This window comes from Arachis stenosperma, chromosome 6, assembly GCF_014773155.1.
Source record: "Arachis stenosperma cultivar V10309 chromosome 6, arast.V10309.gnm1.PFL2, whole genome shotgun sequence".
NCBI lineage: Eukaryota > Viridiplantae > Streptophyta > Magnoliopsida > Fabales > Fabaceae > Arachis > Arachis stenosperma.
The window spans coordinates 26820606-26844215 of record NC_080382.1 but is presented as its reverse complement, the minus strand read 5'-3'; the positions used below and the strand labels follow the sequence as shown (position 1 = coordinate 26844215).

General features: G+C 40.0%; 1 protein-coding gene and 1 non-coding gene across 2 annotated transcripts; one reads left to right on the top strand and one right to left on the bottom strand.

Moving 5' to 3' along the window:
* The first annotated feature begins 13084 nt into the window (after positions 1 to 13084).
* Positions 13085 to 15330, top strand: LOC130933925 (uncharacterized). Its single transcript, XM_057863525.1, has 3 exons — positions 13085 to 13607; positions 13770 to 14910; positions 15015 to 15330. The coding sequence occupies exons 1-3, from the start codon at positions 13085 to 13087 to the stop codon at positions 15328 to 15330; spliced, it is 1980 nt and encodes a 659-aa protein (XP_057719508.1).
* Positions 15331 to 19414: 4084 nt separating this feature from the next.
* On the bottom strand, positions 19415 to 19522 carry LOC130937835 (small nucleolar RNA R71). The gene has a single exon (XR_009069031.1). It is a non-coding gene; the product is annotated as a small nucleolar RNA R71 (small nucleolar RNA).
* Positions 19523 to 23610: the final 4088 nt, after the last annotated feature.

Genomic DNA, 23610 nt, shown 5'->3' with positions numbered 1-23610 from the left:
GTCAATCACGTGCGTTCATAAGTGAGAATGATAATGAGGGTTATCTAATCATCACATTCATCATGTTGAAGTGCAACGTATATCTTGGAATAAGAATAAGAGAGAATTGAATAAAAGAAAATAGAACTGCATTAATACTTGAGGTACAGCAGAGCTCCACACCCTTAATCTATGGTGTGTAGAAACTCCACCGTTGAAAATACATAAGTGAAAGGTTCAGGCATGGCCGAGAGGCCAGCCCCCAAGGTCTAAGGACTAGGCGTCCAGAGATGCTCTTTAGATCTAAAGTGATCAAAAAGATGTCAAATACATTAGTTAAATGTTCTATTTATAATAAACTAGCTCCTAGGGTTTACATGAGTAAGTAATTGATGCATAAATTCACTTCCGGGGCCCACTTGGTGTATGTTTGGGCTGAGCTTGATCAATCCACGAGCTGAGGCTTCTCTTGGAGTTGAACTCCGAGTTATGACGTGTTTTGGGCGTTTAACTCCAGACAACAGCATGTACTTGGCGTTCAACGCCAAGTTACGTCGTCAATTTCCGAATAAAGTATAGACTATTATATATTGCTGGAAATCTCTGGATGTCTACTTTCCAACGCCGTTAAGAGCGCGCCAATTGGAGTTCTGTAGCTCCAGAAAATCTATTTTGAGTGCAGGGAGGTCAGATTCCAACAGCATCAGCAGTCCTTTTGTTAGCCTTTTTCAGAGTTTTGCTCAGGTCCCTCAATTTCAGCCAGAATTTACCTGAAATCATAGAAAAACACACAAACTCATAGTAAAGTCCAGAAATGTGAATTTAACATAAAAACTAATGAAAACATCCCTAAAAGTAGCTTAAACTTATTAAAAACTACCTAAAAACAATGCCAAAAAGCGTATAAATTATCCGCTCATCAGGCATCAACGCTCAGCTCACAAGATTAGCAAAGGCCCATGCAAACGCCTTGGTGTTTCGGGACCCTGACTCATTTAATGGGGAGTTCTACCATAATAAACCATTGTACGTGGAAGCAGTGGTAGAAGGCATGAAGGTCAGAAGGGCCTTGGTGGATGCTGGATCAGGGGTAAACATCATACCCACCCATATATTTCTAGAAATGGGAGGTTCTGCTGATCAGATAAGGCCTACTCAAGTCGGGCTCAATGCTTTTAATGGAGTGGGTGTGAAATCTAGAGGGTGTGTTAATGCTGTCTTGGAGGTTGGCCCCATAAAGACCAATAATAAGTTTCATGTGGTGGATGGAAGCTCTAGCTACCACATCCTACTGGGACGTCCATGGATTCATTAACATCGGTGCGTTCTTTCAAGTTGGCATCAATGCATAAAGTCTAGCTGGAGAGGGAAGGATATTAGCATCTCAGCCACTGTAACACCCTTTGATGCGGGAGAAGCACATTTAGTGGATGCGAGTTTCTATGAACAACTTGCGTTACCAGGGGTCAACAAAATAAGGCCTGTGCAGGAATGCACCATCGGAACACCCAGACAAAAAGCAGTACGGAAGAACACCCTGATGGAGGAAGCACCAAAAGAAAACATCAAAAAATGAGCAACAGCAATCGAAGACCTAGGGCTTCGTAAGGAAATTCTCCCAGGTGGAGGATATCAGTGGTGTATCCTATAGGAACTCGGGGGTCCAGCGGAGGAAAATTACCAGAACTCCCCTGGCCCCGACATCCTAAGTATACAAGAAAAAGAACATCTGCAAAGCAGCATAGAAAATGCCCCTTTCCAACTCCAAGATGAAGCAAAGCAGAAGGAGGAAGAGTTGGAAAAGAATAATTTAGGGACTGAAGAACACCCGAGGCCTTTGTTCGTGTGCAAAACTCTAGGGGAGAAGGAGAAAATGGATTTGATAGCATTATTAACAGAGTTCAAAGATGTGTTCGCTTGGAACTATGATGAAATGTCAGGGTTAGATCCAAACCTGGTGACCCACAATTTAGCCGTGAGGAAAGGAGCAACTCCTGTCAAGCAAGCTCCTAGAAAATTCTCCAATGAAATAGAAGCTCAAGTAAAGAAAGAAATCGAAAAGTTACTCGCAGCCAAGTTTGTCAAACCAATACAACACCCCTCTTGGTTAGCCAACATAGTGCCAGTGAAAAAGAAGAATGGGCAGATCCGGCATTGCGTGGATTTTAGAGATCTAAACAAAGCTTGCCCTAAGGATGATTTTCCTCTGCCAGATGTCGATAGAATGGTAGATGCTACAGCCGGATTTGAGAGGTTCTCCTTCATGGATGGATTTAGTGGGTACAACCAAATTAGAATGGCTCTGGGAGATGAAGAAAAGACAGCATTTCAAACACCCGTAGGTAATTTTTACTATACTGTCATGCCTTTTGGCCCAAAGAATGCTGGAGCAACCTACCAAAGAGCCATGACTGCTATATTCCATGACATAATGCATGACTTTGTAGAAGACTATGTAGACGATTTGGTTGTCAAGTCAACATCCGGGAAGCAACACACAGAACACCTCAGAGCTGTGTTCACTAGATGCAGAAAGTATAGACTCAAGATGAACCAAATAAAATGTGCCTTCGGGGTGTCATCTAGAAAGTTCTTGGGATTCAGAGTCCACAAAGGAGGCATTTCAGCTGACGAGGATAAGATTAAAGCTGTCCAAGACATGGAACCTCCGAAAGACATCAAGGGACTTCAGAAGTTCATAGGCAAGCTGGGGTACATTCGAAGGTTCATACCAGCATTAGGGGAGCTCTTAGGACCCCTAAGACCTTTGTTGAAAGAGAAGAACACCTTTAGGTGGGGACGACACCACCAAGCTGTGATGGACAAGATCAAGAACGTTCTCACGTCCACTCACACCATGACTTCCCCTCTACCTGGTGCACCATTGAAGGTATATGGTGTGCGAAATTGTTACTCATGCTTAAATTGTTGTTCGAAATTGATTGTCCCTGGTGATGGCGCCAAAACCTGGTGCGCAATACCATGGTCCAAACATAACTTCACAACTTCGCACAACTAACCAGCAAGTGTACTGGGTCGTCCAAGTAATAAACCTTACATGAGTAAGGGTCGATCCCACAGAGATTGTTGGTATGAAGCAAGCTATGGTCATCTTGTAAATCCCAGTCAGGCGGATTCAAATATGATTAGATTAGATATTCAAAAGATAAATAAAATAAACAGGAAATAAAGATAAGTTACTCATGTAATTCAATGGTGGGAATTTCAGATAGGTGCATGGAGGTGCTGTGTTCCTTCCGAATCTCTACTTTCTTATTACATTCATTCAAGCCTTCTTACTCCTTTCCATGGCAAGCTGTATGTAGGGCATCACCGTTGTCAATGGCTACATCCCATCCTCTCAGTGAAAATGGTCCAAATACTCTGTCACAGCATGGCTAATCATCTGTCGGTTCTCAATCAGGTTGGAGTAGAATCCCTTGATTCTTTTGCGTCTGTCACTAACGCCCAGCCTTCAGGAGTTTGAAGCTCGTCACAGTCATTCAATTCCGGAATCCTACTCAGAATACCACAGACAAGGTTAGACTTTCCAGATTCCCATGAATGCCGTCATCAATTCTAGCTTATACCACGAAGATTCTGATTAAGGAATCTAAGAGATATGCGCCCGGCCTAGGGTAGAACGGAAGTGGTTGTCAGTCACGCGCGTTCATAGGTGAGAATGATGATGAGTGTCACGGATCATCACATTCATCAAGTTGAAGTGCAACGAATATCTTAGAATAGGAATAAATCGAATTGGATAGAAAATAATAGTAATTGCATTGAAACTTGAGGTACAGCAGAGCTCCACACCCTTAATCTATGGTGTGTAGAAACTCCACCGTTGAAAATACATAAGTGAAAGGTCCAGGCATGGCCGAATGGCCAGCCCCCATGATATGAGAACTAAACGTCCCAAGATGTCTAATACAATAATAAACTATCCTATTTATACTAGACTAGCTACTAGGGTTTACAGGAGTAAGTAATTGATGCATAAATCCACTTCCAAGGCCCACTTGGTGTATGTTTGGGCTGAGCTTGATCTATCCACGAGCTGAGGCTTCTTTTGGAGTTGAACGCCAAGTTGTAACGTGTTTTGGGCGTTCAACTCCGGTTCGTGACGTGTTTCTGGCGTTAGACTCCAGACAGCAACATGAAACTGGCGTTGAGCGCCAGTTTACGTCATCTAATCACGAATAAAGTATGGACTATTATATATTGCTGAAAAGCTCTGGATGTCTACTTTCCAACGCCATTGAGAACGCGCCATTTGAAGTTCTGTAGCTCCAGAAAATCAATTTCGAGTGCAGGGAGGTCAGATTCCAACAGCATCAGCAGTCCTTTGTGAGCCTCCTATCAGAGTTTTGCTCATGTCCCTCAATTTCAGCCAGAAAATACCTGAAATCACAGAAAAACACACAAACTCATAGTAAAGTCCAGAAATGTGAATTTAGCATAAAAACTAATGAAAATATCCCTAAAAGTAACTAGATCATACTAAAAACTACCTAAAAACAATGCCAAAAAGCATATAAATTATCCGCTCATCACAACACCAAACTTAAATTGTTGCATGTCCCCAAGCAACTGAAAATCAATTAAGATAAAAAGAAAAGAATATACTATAAATCTCAAAATATCAATGAATATTAATTCTAATTAGATGAGCGGGACTTGTAGCTTTTTGCTTCTGAACAGTTTTGGCATCTCACTTTTTCCTTTGAAGTTTAGAATGATTGGCTTCTCTAGGAACTTAGAATTTTGGATAGTATTATTGATTTTCCTAGTTAAGTATGTTGATTCTTGAACACAGTTACTTTTATGAGTCTTGACCGTGGCCCTAAGCATTTTGTTTTCCAGTATTACCACCGGATACATAAATGCCACAGACACATAACTGGGTGAACCTTTTCAGATTGTGACTCAGCTTTGCTAAAGTCCCCAGTTAGAGGTGTCCAGAGCTTTTAAGCACACTCTTTTTGCTTTGGATCACGACTTTAACCACTCAGTCTCAAGCATTTCACTTGGACCTGCATGCCACAAGCACATGGTTAGGGACAGCTTGATTTAGCCGCTTAGGCCTGGATTTTATTTCCTTGGGCCCTCCTATCCATTAATGCTCAAAGCCTTGGATCCTTTTTACCCTTGCCTTTTGGTTTTAAGGGCTATTGGCTTTTTCTGCTTGCTTTTTCTTTTTCTTTCTATTTTTTTCGCCTATTTTTTTTGCAAGCTTTTTCTTTTTCACTGCTTTTTCTTGCTTCAAGAATCAATTTCATGATTTTTCAGATCATCAATAACATTTCTCTTTGTTCATCATTCTTTCAAGAGCCAACAACTTTAACATTCATAAACAACAAGATCAAAATTATGCAATGTTCAAGCATTCATTCAGAAAACAAAAATTATTGTCACCACATCAATATAATTAAACTAATTTCAAGGACAATTTTCGAAATTTATGTACTTCTTGTTCTTTTAAATTAAAAATATTTTTTCATTTAAGAGAGGTGAAGGATTAATAGAATTATTCATAACTTTAAGACATAGTTACTAACTACTAATGATCATGAAGTAGAGACACAAAACATAGATGAACATATAACATAAAAACCGAAAAGCAGAAAAAAAATAGGAACAAGGAATGAATCCACCTTAGTAGCGTCTTCTTCTTGAAGGACCAATGATGCTTTTTGAGCTCTTCTATGTCTCTTCCTTGCCTTAGTTGCATGATCCCCAATGATTTTGGTGCTTTTATCCTTAATTGCTCCCAATAATTGTATGGAGGAAAATTTATCCCCTGAGGTATCTCAGGGATCTCTTGATTTGCAGTCAAATGCTCTTCTACTGAGCTATGGACCCTTGAGATGAATATTTTGTCTTCCCTTTCCTCTTTTTTTCTTTTTTTGAGGTTTCTCTGGCCTTAGGTGCCATCAATGGTTATGGAAAAATAAAAAGCTATGCTTTTACCACACCAAACTTAGAAAATTACTCGCCCTCGAGCAAGAGAAGAAAGAATAGAAGAAGAAGAAGATATGGAGGAGATGGAGGGAGGTGTGGATTCGGCTATATGGGTGGGATTGAGTGGGAAGGAGTTTTTGAAATTTGAAGGTAGGTGGGGTGTATGGTGAATGAAAAACAAAAGGGATGACCATGAATAGAGAGAGAGAGAGGGTGAGGTAGGTGGGGATCCTGTGAGGTCCACAGATCCTGAGGTGATCCTATGGAATCCACAGATCCTGAGGTGTCAAGGATTTACATCCCTGCACCAATTAGGCATGTAGAATGCCTTTGCATACAATTCTGGCGTTTAAACGCCGGATTGATGCTTGTTTTGTGCGGTCAGCGCTAGCTTTATGCTTGTTCTGGGCGTTCAACGCCCAGCTGCAGCATGTTGCTGGCGTTGAACGCTAGCTTTCCTCAGTGTGCAATCCTGGCATTTAAATGCCAGATTGCTGCAAGTTTCTGGCGTTCAACGCCAGATCCATGCTCTGTTCTGGCGTTGAACGCCAGCCAGATGCTCCTTACTGGCGTTTAAACGCAAGTGAGCTCCTCCTCTAGGGTGCGATTTTTCTTCTGCTGTTTTTTATTCTGTTTTTAATTTTAATAATTTTTTTCGTGACTCCACATGATCATGAACCTAATAAAACACAAAATAACAATAAAATAAAAATAAAATTAGATAAATAAAAAATTGGGTTGCCTCCCAACAAGCACTCTTTTAATGTCACTAGCTTGACAGTGGGCTCTCGTGGAGCCTCACAGAAGTTCAGAGCATGATGAAGGCCTCCCAACACCAAACTTAGAGTTTGAATGTGGGGTATTCTCAACACCAAACTTAGAGTTTGGTTGTGGCCTCCCAACACCAAACTTAGAGTTTGACTGTGGGGGCTCTGTTTGACTCTACATTGAGAGAAGCTGTTCATGCTTCCTCCTCATTACCAAATAACTTGGCATTTAGCTTCATGATGGCTCCTAGATATTGAGAAACTTGCTCTCCAGTTACATCTTCATCCTCTTCAGAGGAAGAATAGTCTTCAGAGCTCATGAATGGCAGAAGGAGGTTTAATGGAATCTCTATGGTCTCTATATGAGCCTCAGATTCCTTTAGGTCCTCAATAGGAAACTCCTTCTTGCTTGAGAGACGTCCCAGGAGGTCTTCCTCACTAGGATTTTCGTCATTCTCCTCCCTTGTGCATTCGGCCATATTGATTACATCAATGGCCTTGCACTTTCCCTTTGGATTCTCTTCTGTATTGCTTGGGAGAATACTGGGAGGAGTTTCAATGATTTTCTTACTCAGCTGGCCTACTTGTGCCTCCAAATTTCTAATGGAGGATCTTGTTTCACTCATGAAACTTAAAATGGCCTTAGACAGATCAGAGACTATGTTTGATAAGTTAGAGGGGCTCTGTTCAAAATTCTCTGTCTGTTGCTGAGAAGATAATGGAAAAGGCTTGTTATTGCTTAGCCTGTTTCTTCCACCATTATTAAAGCCTTGCTGAGGCTTTCCTTGATCCTTCCATAAGAAATTTGGATGATTTCTCCATGATGAATTATAGGTGTTTCCATAAGGTTCACCCATGTAATTAACCTCTGCCATTGCAGGGTTCTCAGGATCATAAGCTTCTTCAGAAGCTACCTCTTTAGTACTGTTGGATGCATTTTGCCATCCATTCAGACTTTGAGAAATCATGTTGGCTTGCTGAGTCAACATTTTGTTCTGAGCCAATATGGCATTCAGAGCATCAATTTCAAGAACTCCCTTCCTCTGAGGCGTCCCATTATTCACGGAATTCCTCTCAGAAGTGTACATGAATTGGTTATTTGCAACCATGTCAATAAGTTCTTGAGCTTCTGCAGGCGTTTTCTTTAAGTGAATGGATCCACCTGCAGAATGGTCCAATGACATTTTGGAAAACTCAGATAGACCATAATAGAATATATCTAATATAGTCCATTCTGAAAACATGTCAGAAGGACACTTTTTGGTCATCTGCTTGTATCTTTCCCAAGCTTCATAGAGAGATTCACCATCTTTTTGTTTGAAGGTCTGAACATCCACTCTAAGCTTGCTCAGCTTTTGAGGAGGAAAGAATTTATCCAAGAAGGCTGTGACCAGCTTATCCCAGGAGTCCAGGCTATCTTTAGGTTGTGAGTCCAACCATGTTCTAGCTCTGTCTCTTACAGCAAAAGGGAAAAGCATGAGCCTGTAGACTTCAGGATCTACTCCATTTGTCTTAACAGTCTCACAAATCTGTAAGAACTCAGTTAAAAACTGGTAAGGATCTTCAGATGGAAGTCCATGAAACTTCCAGTTCTGTTGCATTAGAGCAACTAATTGAGGTTTCAGCTCAAAATTGTTTGCTCCAATGGCCGGAATGGAGATGCTTCTTCCATCAAATTTGGACGTTGGTTTAGTGAAATCACCTAGCATTCTCCTTGCATTATTGTTGATGGGTTCGGCTGCCATCTCCTTCTCTTGTTCGAAAATGTCAGAAAGGTTGTCTTTGGATTGTTGTAATTTAGCTTCTCTTAGTTTCCTCTTCAGAGTCCTTTCAGGTTCAGGATCAGTTTCAACAAGAATGCCTTTTTCCTTGTTCCTGCTCATATAGGGAAGAAGAGAACAAGAAAAGAAAGAGGAATCCTCTATGTCACAGTAAAGAGGTTCCTTATTGTTAGTATAAGAAGAAAGGAATAAAAGTGGAGAATCTAATCACAAGGGTGAGGATTAAGGCAGTGATTGGAGATGAAGAGAGGTGAAGAGAAGTGTTAGTAAATAAATAAATAAATAGAAGAAGAGGAAAGATAGAAAATTTCGAAAATAATTTTGAAAAAGTAGTTAGTGATTTTTGAAAATTCAAGATAAGATATAGGGATAAGTACTTTTTTCGTCCCCAAGGTCTGAGGTCAAAATCAAAATCGTCCCCGGCCTTTTTTTGTTATTAAAATCATCCTCAACGTTTAAAAACGCTTTAAAATCGTCCTTTTCTATTTTTTTGGACCAAATTACCCTCAACTATTAATAAAAAAAATAATATTAAAAAAAAACCCACCCATTTCTCCCTAACCCCCCCCACCCACCCATTTCTCCCTACCCCCCACCCACCCATTTCTTCGTCTCTCTCCCTCCCCCCAACCCCATTTCTTCGTCCCCCTCCCCTCCCCTCCCCCCCAAAAATTTTCCTTCCTCCTACACCCACCAACAAACCCTCACTCCATCACTCCGTCACTCCCAACTCGTCGCCGCCCCACGTCCAGCCCGCCGCCACCGCGCGTCCAGCCTTCGCCGCCCCGCGCACAGCCCCCGCCGCCCAGCGCACAGCCCGCCGCCGCCGCCGCCTCGCGTCCAGCCCCCCGCCTTCTGCTTCTTCTTATTCTTTTTCTTCTTCTTCTGTAACTAGATTTTTGATGAAATTTGTTGTTGTTGATTTTGTTATGGCTGAAATTTGAATTTCTGAATTTTTTATAAAATTTTTTGTTGTTGATGAAATCTGTTGATGATGATGATGATGATGATGACCGAGTGGGGTGAGGGGTGAGGGGGTGAGGGGTGGGAGAGGAGTTACGGTGAGGGAGTGGGGTGAGGGGTGGGAGGAGTTACGGTGAGGAGGGTGGGGGTGAGGTGAGGGTGGGGGGTGAGGGGGAGGCAGTGAGGGGTGGGGGGTGAGGTGAGAGGGGGTTACAGTGAGGGTGGGGGTGAGGTGAGTGGGTGAGGGGGAGGCAGTGAGGGGTGGGGGGAGGCGGTGAGGGGTGGAGGGTGAGGGGTGAGGGGTGGGGGTGGGAGTTAAAATCTGTTTGTGTTTGTGTTTGTGTTTGTGTTTGTGTTTGTGGTGGTGGTGGTGGTGGTGGTGGTGGTGAAGGTGAAGAGGAGAATGATGATGATGAGGGTAATTTGGTCCAAAAAAATAGAAAATGACGATTTTAAAGCGTTTTTAAACGTTGAGGATGATTTTAATAACAAAAAAAGGCTGGGGACGATTTTGATTTTGACCCCAGACTTTGGGGACGAAAAAAGTACTTATCCCTAAGATATAATTAAAATTTAAATTTAAAACAATTAGTTAATTTAAAAAGAATTTTGAAAAAGGGATGAGATATTTTCGAAAATTAGAGAGGGAAAATTAGTTAGGTGGTTTTGAAAAAGATAAGAAACAAACAAAAAGTCAAATAGTTAGTTGAAAAATATATTAAAATCAAATTTGAAAAGATAAGAAGATAAGAAGTTAGATAAGATATTTTGAAATTAAATTTTTGAAAAAGATAAATTTTGAAAAAGATATGATAAAAAGATAAGATAAGAAGATATGATAAAAAGATAGGATTGAAAAAGATTTAATTTTTAAAATTAAAATTAATTACTTAACTAACAAGAAACTAAAAGATATGATTCTAGAATTTAAAGATTGAACCTTTCTTAACAAAAAAGTAACAAACTTCAAATTTTTGAATCAATCACATTAATTGTTAGTGTAATTTCGAAAATTTGAAATAAAATTAAGAAAAAGATTTTGAAAATAATTTTAAAATTTTCGAAATTAATAAGATAAAAATGAAAAAGATTTGCTTTTTGAAAAGATAAGATTTTTAAAATTGAAAATTTGACTTGATTTGTAAGAAACAACTAATTTTAAAATTTTTTGACCAAGTCAACTCAAATTTTCAAAAATTTGGAGAAAATTAAGGAAAAGATATTTTTTTTATTTTTGAATTTTTTATGATGAGAGAGAAAAACATAAAAATGACTCACAACATGAAAATTATGAATCAAAACTCATGATGCATGCAAGAACACTAATGAATGTCAAGATGAACACCAAGAACACTTTGAAGATCATGATGAACATCAAGAACATAATTTTAAAAAATTTTTGATGCAAAGAAAACATGCAAGACACCAAACTTAGAAATCTTTAATGCATGGACTCTAACAAACGAAAAATGCATATGAAAAACAACAAACAACACAAAACAAGAAAACATCAAGATCAAACAAGAAGACTTGTCAAGAACAACTTGAAGATCATGAAGAACACCATGAATGCATGAAATTTTCGAAAAAATAATGCATATATTTTTAAAACATGCAATTGACACCACTTAAAAATTGACTCAAGACTCAAACAAGAACACAAAATATTTTTGGTTTTTATGATTTTATGATTTTTTTTGTATTTGTATTATTTTTTTCGAAAATATTCTTTAGAAAAACGAAAAAAAAAATTTTTTGAAAGAATTTTGAAAACTTTTTTGAAAAGAAAATAAAAAGAAAATTACCTAATCTGAGCAACAAGATGAACCGTCAGTTGTCCATACTCGAACAATCCCCGGCAACGGCGCCAAAAACTTGGTGGGCGAAATTGTTACTCATGCTTAAATTGTTGTTCGAAATTGATTGTCCCTGGTGATGGCGCCAAAACCTGGTGTGCAATACCATGGTCCAAACATAACTTCACAATTTTGCACAACTAACCAGCAAGTGTACTGGGTCGTCCAAGTAATAAACCTTACGTGAGTAAGGGTCGATCCTATAGAGATTGTTGGTATGAAGCAAGCTATGGTCATCTTGTAAATCCTAGTCAGGCGGATTCAAATATGATTGGATTAGATATTCTAAAGATAAATAAAATAAACAGGAAATAAAGATAAGTTACTCATGTAATTCAATGGTGGGAATTTCAGATAGGTGCATGGAGGTGTTGTGTTCCTTCCGAATCTCTACTTTCTTATTACATTCATCCAAGCCTTCTTACTCCTTTTCATGGCAAGCTGTATGTAGGGCATCATCGTTGTCAATGGCTACATCCCATCCTCTCAGTGAAAATGGTCCAAATGCTCTGTCACAGCACGGCTAATCATCTGTCGGTTCTCAATCAGGTTGGAGTAGAATCCCTTGATTCTTTTGCGTCTGTCACTAACGCCCAGCCTTCAGGAGTTTGAAGCTCATCATAGTCATTCAATCCCGGAATCCTACTCGGAATACCACAGACAAGGTTAGACTTTCTGGATTCCCATGAATGCCGCCATCAATTCTAGCTTATACCACGAAGATTCTGATTAAGGAATCCAAGACATATGTGCCCGGCCTAAGGTAGAACGGAAGTGGTTGTCAGTCACGCGCGTTCATAGGTGAGAATGATGATGAGTGTCATGGATCATCACATTCATCAAGTTGAAGTGCAACGAATATCTTAGAATAGGAATAAATCGAATTGGATAGAAAATAATAGTAATTGCATTGAAACTTGAGGTACAGCAGAGCTCCACACCCTTAATCTATGGTGTGTAGAAACTCCATCATTGAAAATATATAAGTAAAAGGTCCAGGCATGGCCGAATGGCCAGCCCCCATGATATGAGAACTAAATGTCCCAAGATGTCTAATACAATAGTAAACTATCCTATTTATACTAGACTAGCTACTAGGGTTTACAAGAGTAAGTAATTGATGCATAAATCCACTTCCAGGTCCCATTTGGTGTATGTTTGGGCTGAGCTTGATCTATCCACGAGCTGAGACTTCTTTTGGAGTTGAACGCCAAGTTGTAACGTATTTTGGACGTTCAACTCCGGTTCGTGACGTGTTTCTGGCGTTTGACTCCAGACAGCAACATGGAACTGGCGTTGAGCGCCAGTTTACGTCATTTAATCACGAATAAAGTATGGACTATTATATATTTCTGGAAAGCTCTGGATGTCTACTTTCCAACGCCGTTGAGATCGCGCCATTTGGAGTTCTGTAGCTCCAGAAAACCCATTTTGAGTGCAGGGAGGTCAGATTCCAACAGCATCAGCAGTCCTTTGTCAGCCTCCTATCAAAGTTTTGCTCAGGTCCCTCAATTTCAGCCAGAAAATACCTGAAATCACAGAAAAACACAGAAACTCATAGTAAAGTCCAGAAATGCAAATTTAGCGTAAAAATTAATGAAAACACCCCTAAAAGTAACTAGATCATACTAAAAACTACCTAAAAACAATGCCAAAAAGCGTATAAATTATCCGCTCATCAGTATACTTAGCGGTAGGAGAAGAAGCAGTTAGTGGGTTAATTGCACAAGAAGGTGAAGGCAAAGAGAAACCCATTGCTTATGTTAGCAGAGCCATGAAAGGGCCGGAACAAAGATACTCTTCACCAGAGAAATATTGTCTTGCTCTGGTGTACATCTCACAAAGATACCGACAGTACTTTCAAGCACACCAAGTAGAAGTCGTATCGAAAAATGAAGGTCTCAGATTTTTAATTGAAAAGCCAATGTTGATTGGAAGAATGAGTCGTTGGGCACTCCTAATAAGTGAATATGATGTGAAATTGGTGACACCTACCACCATTAAGAGCCAAGCTTTGGCTGACCTCTTGTCGATCTGTCCTGAAAAAGCAACGATTGAAGAGTTGCCAGATCAGATTCCAGGAACAATAAAGACTGTTTATGCTTGCAATGAAGAGGAAACATGGACCTTCATGTTTGATGGAACACCCTCGAATCCTCAAGGAGGGGTAGGAGTCGTCCTTACAGACTCCCATGGAAGAAACCTGTCCTTCATGTTTCGATTGGATTTCTCTTGCACCAACAATAAGGCAGAGTATAAAGCGCTAATACTTGGTCTAAAGATGGCTCAAGAAGTTGGTATCAAGAAACTCCACGTCAAAGGAGACTCCAACCTAATAATACAACAAATCCTAGGAGGGTATGGCACGAAGGAAAAAAGTCTGGCCTTATGCAGAGAGCAAGTGTGGCGCATGATGAAGGTATTTGATAAGATCTCATTTGAGCATGTACTCTGAACAGAAAACAAGCATGCGGATGCTTTAGCAACATTGGGGAGTAGAGTCACTATTCAAAATGGACAACATGCTTTGGAACACCGGGTAGCTGAAAGTCCTGCCAGAGAAGAAGGGATGTTTGTGGAAGGAAAAACCAATGATTGGCGAATGCCTATACATAAACAGCTCAGAACACGCAACATCACCAAAGAAACAAGAGGATTTTTCCTCCTCAATGGGCAAATATTCAGAAAAAGCAATGATGGACTCCTCATGAAATGTGTAGGAGAAGAAGAAGGGAAAGAAAAAGCAGAACAACTGCATGGAGCTACTTGCGAAGAAGAAGGCCCCGGTTTGTACCGAAGGCTCCAGAGGTCGGGTATTTATTGGCCGAAAATGAAGTTTCATTGTGATGAATTACAGGCTTCCTGCAAGGCTTGTCAAGAAACAAAAGAAAGCATGCAAATATGTAATGTTCACAATTGGCAACAACCCATCGTAGAGTACCTCAATGCTGGAGTTTTGCCTTCAGAGAAAATAGAAGCTGAGAGATTGAAGAAGAGATCAAAACACTACTTCTTGCGAAAAGGTGAGTTGTTCAAAAAGAGTTTTACCGGAGAGATGCTAAAATGCGTTCGAGATGAAGAAAAAGATAAAGTCTTAGAAGAAGTCCATCAAGGAGTATGTGGGAGACACCAAGGAGGAAGGGCCTTATGGTATGAACTAATCAAGATTGGCTATTACTGGCCAAAAATGAAGGAAGATGCAATCAACTGGGCCAAAAGGTGTCTACAATGCCAAAAGCATGCAAACTTGATACATGCGCCAAGCGTGCAGAAGAACAGCCTCAAAACACCATACCCATTCCATACATGGGCGGTAGATTTTGTGGGACCAATCAACCCCCCATCAATGGGGAAGAAGTGGATTCTAGTTACAACAGAAAGCTTCACCAAGTGGGTGGAGGCTGTCGCTGTCAGGGAAACAAATGCTGAAGCAGTAGTGAGATTTATCAAAGAAAATATAATATGCAGGTTCGGGCTGCCAAGTGTTCTAGTGTCCGATAATGGAACCCACTTTGTTAACCAAAGAGTGTGGGGTGTTCTTGAACAATACCAAATCAAACATCACAAGTCTTCCCCCTACTACCGCAAGGCAATGGCCAGGCAGAGGCTACTAACAAGAGCCTTTTGAAAATACTCACAAAGATGGTGACCGATGCTCATAAAGATTGAAGTGAATACCTACCACTTGCTGTTTGGGCTTACAGAACAACCAGACATGGAACAACCGGAGTAACACCCTTCTCGTTGGTTTATGGGGTTGAAGCTGTACTGCCAACAGAGATTGAAGTGCCCACCGCCAGGATGTTGTTAGACGAGGCAAGGGATCGTGAAGCTGAGTTGCAAGAATTGGAAGAAAAAAGAGAAGTTGTGGGAAGCAAGATGGAAGAATACCACCGGAGACTAGCATTAGCTTACGACAAGCATGTTCAGTCCAGGGTGTTCCTAGAGGGTGATCTGGTGCTAAAATCAGTAGACGCAGTAATGAGGAAGATGTCTTTGCCAAAATGGGCTCCCAAATGAGAGGGTCCTTACATTGTTTCTGAAGTACACCCCAACGGACACTGTATCCTGCTGGACCCAGATCATGGAACAACCACTGGCCCCATCAATTTCAAGTATGTCAAGAAATACTATGCCTAATTTCAGCTTTAGTAGTTCAAATTTCAATTCCAAAAGGCTTCTTTATCAAAAGCCAATGTTTATGTTATATTATTCTGCAAGCATCCTGCAATACTGAGAAAACTGCTTTAGCAATCATACACTCAAAAAATGTGAGTGATGCATCTTAAAAAATTTTTGCAGTACAAAATAGTTCCAAAAAAGTGAAGTGTCCCACCCTTCAAGCTCCTAAAAAGAGTCGAGCATAAATAGGGCAAGAAAGTTATGGGTACCTTCCTTTTCTTTGCCTAAAAAAAAGGCAGAAAAAAAATAGCAGTAGATAATCCTGCTCTTTGATGAGCGGATAATTTATACGCTTTTTGGCATTGTTTTTAGTATGTTTTTAGTATGATCTAGTTAGTTTTTAGTATATTTTTATTAGTTTTTAGTTAAAATTCACTTTTCTGGACTTTACTATGAGTTTGTGTGTTTTTCTGTGATTTCAGGTATTTTCTGGCTGAAATTGAGGGACCTGAGCAAAAATCTGATTCAGAGACTGAAAAGGACTGCAGATGCTGTTGGATTCTGACCTCCCTGCACTCAAAGTAGATTTTCTGGAGCTACAGACGCCCAATTGCCGCGCTCTCAACGGCGTTGGAAAGTAGACATCCTGGGCTTTCCAGCAATATATGATAGTCCATACTTTGCCCAAGATTTGATGGCCCAAACCGGCGTCCAAAGTCACCCTCAGAATTCCCAGCGTTAAACGCCGGAACTGGCACCTAAATGGGAGTTAAACGCCCAAACTGGCATAAAAGCTGGCGTTTAACTCCAAGAAGAGTCTCTACACGAAAAATGCTTCATTGCTCAGCCCAAGCACACACCAAGTGGGCCCGGAAGTGGATTTTTATGTCTTTTACTCACCTTTGTAATTCTTAAGCTACTAGTTTCCTATAAGTAAGACCTTTTACTATTGTATTTTCATCTTGGTTTTTCTGGTTTCCTCTCTGGGGCCGAAACCAATGATCACTCTTGTTCTTATGTATTTTCAACGGTGGAGTTTCTACACACCATAGATTAAGGTGTGAAGCTCTGCTGTACCTCGAGTATTAATGCAATTACTATTGTTCTTCTATTCAATTCCGCTTGTTCTTTGTCCAAGATATTACTTGTTCTTCAACTTGATGAATGTGATGATCCGTGACACTCATCATCATTCTTACTTATGAACAAAGTGACTGACAACCACTCTTGTTCTACAAGCATACGAGGCTCTAGTGAATATCTCTTGGATTCTTTAACCGGAATCTTCGTGGTATAGGCGAGAACTGATGGCGGCATTCAAGAGAATCCGGAAGGTCTAACCTTGTCTGTGGTATTCTGAGTAGGATTCAATGATTGAATGACTGTGACGTGCTTCAAACTCCTAGCAGGCGGGGCGTTAGTGACAGACGCAAAAGAATCGCTGGATTCTATTCCGGCCTGACCGAGAACCGACAGCTGATTAGCCATATGCTGTGACAGAGCATAGGAACATTTTCACTGAGAGGATGGGAGGTAGCCACTGACAACGGTGAAACCCTTGCATAAGCTTGCCATGGAAAGGAGTAAGAAGGATTAGATGAAGACAGTAGGAAAGCAGAGAGACGGAAGGGAAGGCATCTTCATACGCTTATCTGAAGCTCTCACCAATGATATACATAAGTATCTCTATCTTTATCTTTATGCTTTATTCATTATCTATATCCATTTGAGTCTGCCTGACTGAGATCTACAAGGTGACCATAGCTTGCTTCATACCAACAATCTCCGTGGGATCGACCCTTACTCACGTAAGGTATTACTTGGACGACCCAGTGCACTTGCTGGTTAGTTGTGCAAAGTTGTGTAGTGAATCACAATTTCGCGCACCAAGTTTTTGGCGCCGTTGCCGGGGATTGTTTGTGTATGGACAACTGACGGTTCATCTTGTTGCTTAGATTAGGTATTATTTTTCTTCAGAGTTCTTAAGAATGAATTCTAGTGTTTCAAGGTGATGTTCTTATCATCACCAAACCTGATTGATCATCATCAATTTAGCTCTTGAATGCAATGTCCTGCTGAAGCTTAGCTAGCTATGTCTAATTCCTTTAGACTAAAGCTTTAGACTAACATTGCATGATTCCTGGAATTCTCATTATGAATTTTGATACCTTTATTTTCCTTTTCACTTAATTTTCGAAAAAACCAAAAAAATTACAAAATCATAAAAACCAAAAATATCTCTTGATTAAGTCTAGTGTCTCATTTTAAGTTTGGTGTCAATTGCATGTTTCTGTTCTTCTTGCATTCATTCATGTGTCCTCATTAATCTTCAAGTTGTTCTTGATGATTTCCTTGTTTTGATCTTTGAATTCTATTGACTTGAGTATTTCTGTTGTTTGTCATATGCATTCTCATTTTGTTAGTGTCAATAGTATACAAACTGCTAAGTTTGGTGTCTTGCATGCATTGTTTATTTGATTTTAGTTGCATTTTGATTATTCCTCATTATTAAAAATCCAAAAATATTTTTAATTTGTGTCTTTTCAAGTCAATAATACAGAGAATTGAAGATTCAGAACATACTGCAGAGGAATTATACAGAAAAAGCTGGGCATTCAAAAATGCCCAGTGAAGAAGACAGACTGGCGTTTAAACGCCAGCCAGGGTGCCTGGTTGGGCGTTTAACGCCCAAAAGGGTAGAGTTTTGGGCGTTAAACGCCAGAATGTGCACCATTCTGGGCGTTTAACGCCAGGATGGCACAAGGGGGAGGATTTTGTTTTCAAAATCAATTTTTTTTCAAGTTTTCAAAGTTTTTCAAAATCAAATCTTTTTCAAATCATATCTTTTCAATCAAATGTTTTCAAAATCAATTTCTTTCCTTTTTCAAAGATACTTGCTAACAATTAATGATTTGATTGAACATTTCAAGTATGTTGCCTTTTCTGTTGAGAAAGGTTCAATGTTTGAATCATATCTTTTCTTGTTAGGCAAGTCATTAATTTTTAAAATCAAATCTTTTTAAAATTGTTTTCAAATCATATCTTCTCAATCACATCTTTTTAAAAACCAATCATATCTTCTCAACCACATCTTTTTCAAAATAGTTTTCAATCAAATCTTTTTAATTTCTAATTTCAAAATCTTTTTCAAAAATCACTTTACTTCTTTCCCACTTTTGTTTTCGAAAATCAATTAGTGTTCTTCAAAATGTTTTCAAAATCTTTTTAACTTAATTTTTCGAAAATTTCTTCCTCTCTTCTCACATCCTTCTGTTTATGGACTAACACTATTCCTTAATGCAAAATTCGAACTCCATCTTCTTTAATAAGTTCGAATTTTCTACCTCTGTCTTCCATTTTTCTTTTCCTCTGACACCTCAAGGAATCTCTATACTGTGACATAGAGGATTCTATATTTTCTTGTTTTCTTCTCTCTCATATGAGCAGGAACAAAGACAAAGGCATTCTTGTTGAAGCTGACCCTGAACCTGAAAGGACCTTGAAGCGAAAGCTAAGAGAAGCTAAGGCACAACTCTCTGTAGAGGACCTAACAAAAATCTTCAAAGAAGAAGAACCCATGGCAGCCGAAAATAACAACAATGCCAACAATGCAAGGAAGGTGCTTGGTGACTTTACTGCACCTACTCCCGACTTCTATGGGAGAAGCATCTCTATCCCTGCCATTGGAGCAAACAACTTTGAGCTTAAGCCTCAATTAGTTTCTCTAATGCAACAGAATTGCAAGTTCCATGGACTTCCATTGGAAGATCCTCATCAGTTCTTAGCTGAATTCTTGCAAATCTGTGACACAGTCAAGACTAATGGGGTTGACCCTGAGGTCTACAGACTGATGCTATTCCCTTTTGCTGTAAGAGACAAAGCTAGAATATGGTTGGACTCTCAACCTAAGGAAAGCCTGGACTCTTGGGAAAAGCTAGTCAATGCCTTCTTGGCAAAGTTCTTTCCACCTCAAAAATTGAGTAAGCTTAGAGTGGAAGTCCAAACCTTCAGACAGAAGGAAGGAGAATCCCTCTATGAAGCTTGGGAAAGATACAAACAATTAATCAGAAAATGTCCTTCTGACATGCTTTCTGAATGGAGCATCATAGGTATTTTCTATGATGGTCTGTCTGAACTATCCAAGATGTCTTTGGATAGCTCTGCTGGAGGATCTCTTCATCTGAAGAAGACGCCTACAGAGGCTCAAGAACTCATTGAAATGGTTGCAAATAACCAATTCATGTACACTTCTGAAAGGAATCCTGTGAACAATGGGACAAGTCAGAAGAAAGGAGTTCTTGAGATTGATGCTCTGAATGCCATTCTGGCTCAGAACAAGATATTGACTCAACAAGTCAATTTGATTTCTCAAAGTCTGTCTGGAATGCAAAATGCACCAAGCAGTACTAAAGATGCTTCATCTAAAGAAGAAGCTTATGATCATGAGAATCCTTCAATGGAAGAGGTGAATTACCTAGGAGAACCCTATGGAAACACCTATAATTCTTCATGGAGAAATCACCCAAATTTCTCATGGAAGAATCAAGAGAGACCTCAACAAGGTTTCAATAACAATAATGGTGGAAGAAACAGGTTTAGCAATGGCAAGCCTTTTCCATCATCTTCTCAGCAACAGACAGAGAATTCTAAGCAGAGCCACTCTGACTTAGCAACCATGGTCTCTGATCTAATCAAAACCACTCAAAGTTTCATGACTGAAACAAGGTCCTCCATTAGGAACTTGGAGGCACAAGTGGGACAGCTGAGCAAGAAAGTAACTGAACTCCCTCCTAGTACTCTCCCAAGCAATACAGAAGAAAATCCAAAAGGAGAGTGCAAGGCCATCAACATGGCCGAATTTGGAGAGGAAGGAGAGGAAGTGAACGCCACTGAGGAAGACCTCAATGGGCGTGCACTAGCCTCCAATGAGTTCCCTAATGAGGAACCATGGGAATCTGAGGCTCAAAATGAGACCACAGAGATTCCATTGGACTTACTTCTGCCTTTCATGAGCTCTGATGAGTATTCTTCCTCTGAAGAGGATGAGTATGTCACTGAAGAGCAAGTTGCTAAATACCTTGGAGCAATCATGAAGCTAAATAACAAGTTATTTGGAAATGAGACTTGGGAGGATGAACCTCCTTTGCTCACCAAAGAACTGGATGACTTGTCTAGGCAGAAATTACCTCAAAAGAGACAAGATCCTGGGAAGTTTTCCATACCTTGCACCATAGGCACCATGACCTTCAAGAAGGCTCTGTGTGACTTAGGGTCAAGTGTAAACCTCATGCCTCTCTCTGTAATGGAGAAGCTAAGGATCTTTGAGGTACAAGCTGCAAGAATCTCATTAGAGATGGCAGACAACTCAAGAAAACAAGCTCATGGACTTGTAGAGGATGTTTTGGTAAAAATTGAAGACCATTACATCCCTGCTGATTTCATAGTCCTAGAGACTGGGAAGTGCATGGATGAAACCATCATCCTTGGCAGACCCTTCCTAGCCACAGCAAAGGCTGTGATTGATGTTGATGGAGGTGAACTAATCATTCAAGTGAATGAAGAATTCTTTGTGTTTAAGGCTCAAGGATATCCCTCTGTCACCATGGAGAAGAGGCATGAAGAGCTTCTCTCAAATCAGAGTCAAGCAGAGCCCCCACAGTCAAACTCTAAGTTTGGTGTTGGGAGGCCACAACCAAACTCTAAGTTTGGTGTTGAACCCCCACATTCAAACTCTAAGTTTGGTGTTGGGAGGTTCCAACATTGCTCTGAGTATCTGTGAGGCTCCATGAGAGCCCTCTGTCAAGCTACTAACATTAAAGAAGCGCTTGTTGGGAGGCAACCCAATGTTATATTTTATCTATTTTCTTTTGTTATTTTATATTTTTTGTAGGTTGATGATCATAAGAAGTCACAAAATCAATTGAAAAAGCAAAAACAGAATGAAAAACAGGAAGAAAAACAGCACACCCTGGAGGAAGAACTTACTGGCGTTTAAACGCCAGTAAGACTAGCAGGTGGGCGTTTAACGCCCAGTCTGGCACCATTCTGGGCGTTTAACGCCAGAAAGGGGCACCAGACTGGCGTTAAACGCCAGAAAAGGGCAAGAACCTGGCGTTAAACGCCAGAAAGGGGCATCAGCCCGGCGTTTAACGCCAGAATTGGCTCAAAACGTGATTTTGCATGCCATTTGGTGCAGGGATGACTTTTCCTTGACACCTCAGGATCTGTGGACCCCACAGGACCCCCACCAACCCCACTACTCTCTCTCTTCTTCACCCATTCACCAATCACCTCAATACCCCTCCCCCACTCCTATATAAACCCTTCTTTACCCCTTCATTTTCACACAACCAAAACACCACTTCTCCCCCTCTTTGGCCGAACACAAAGCCATTCCCTTCTTCCTCATTTTCTTCTTCTTCTACTCTCTTCTTTCTTCTTTTGCTCGAGGACGAGCAAACCTTCTAAGTTTGGTGTGGTAAAAGCATTGCTTTTTGTTTTTCCATAACCATTTATGGCATCCAAGGCCGGAGAAACCTCTAGAAAGAGGAAAGGGAAGGCAAAAGCTTCTACCTCTGAGTCATGAGAGATGGAGAGATTCATCTCAAGGGTGCATCAAGACCACTTCTATGAAGTTGTGGCCATGAAGAAGGGTCAACTTTGATCAAAAGGTTGGACCAAGTCCTCATAGATATCTGTGAAGAGGACGCCTAATGGAAGAGAAATTCAAGAGGGAAGCCGGTTCAACTGAGAAGGCATGACCTCAAGCCCATCACTAAGAAAAGGATGGAGCAAACAAAGAGACCCCTCTCATCATGAGAGAGGAGCAACAAAGACAAGGAAGAGACATTGAGGAGCTCAAGCACTCCATAGGATCTTCAAGAGGAAGAACAAGCCGCCATCACTAAGGTGGACCCGTTCTTTAATTTCCTTGTTCTTTTGTTTTTCATGCTTATGTTTGTCTATGTTTGTGTCTTATGATCATTAGTGTCTTAGTGTCTATGCCTTAAAGTTATGAATGTCCTATGAATCCATCACCTTTCTTAAAAGAAAACTGTTTTTATCACAAAAGAACAAGAAGTACAGGGTTTCAAACTCATCTTTAAAACTAGCTTAATTAGTTTGATGTGGTGACAATACTTTTTGTTTTCTGAATGTATGCTTGAACAGTGCATATGTCTTTTGAATTTGTTGTTCATGAATGTTAAAAATTGTTGGCTATTGAAAGAATGATGAAAAAGGAGACATGTTACTGAGGATCTGAAAAATCATAAAAATGATTCTTGAAGCAAGAAAAAGCAGTGAATACAAAAAAAAAAAAAACGAAAAAAAAGGGAGAAAAAGAAAAAAGAAAGAAAAAGAAAGAAAAAGAAAGAAATAAAGTTGTGATCCAAGGCAAAAAGAGTGTGCTTAAGAACCCTGGACACCTCTAATTGGGGACTCTAGCAAAGCTGAATCACAATCTGAAAAGGTTCACCCAATTATGTGTCTGTGGCATGTATGTATCCGGTGGTAATACTGGAAGATAGAGTGCTTTGGGCCACGGCCAAGACTCAATAAGTAGCTGTGTTCAAGAATCATCATACTTAACTAGGAGAATCAATAACACTATCTGGATTCTGAGTTCCTAAAGAAGCCAATCATTCTGAATTTCAAAGGATAGAGTGAGATGCCAAAACTGTTCGGAGGCAAAAAGCTACTAGTCCCGCTCATCTAATTTGGAGCTAAGTTTCATTGATAATTTGGAGTCTATAGTATATTCTCTTCTTTTTATCTTATTTGATTTTCAGTTGCTTGAGGACAAGCAACAATTTAAGTTTGGTGTTGTGATGAGCGGATAATTTATACGCTTTTTGGCATTGTTTTTAGTATGTTTTTAGTATGATCTAGTTAGTTTTTAGTATATTTTTATTAGTTTTTAGTTAAAATTCACTTTTCTGGACTTTACTATGAGTTTGTGTGTTTTTCTGTGATTTCAGGTATTTTCTGGCTGAAATTGAGGGACCTGAGCAAAAATCTGATTCAGAGACTGAAAAGGACTGCAGATGCTGTTGGATTCTGACCTCCCTGTACCCGAAGTGGATTTTCTGGAGCTACAGAAGCCCAATTGGCGCGCTCTCAACGGCGTTGGAAAGTAGACATCCTGGGCTTTCCAGCAATATATGATAGTCTATACTT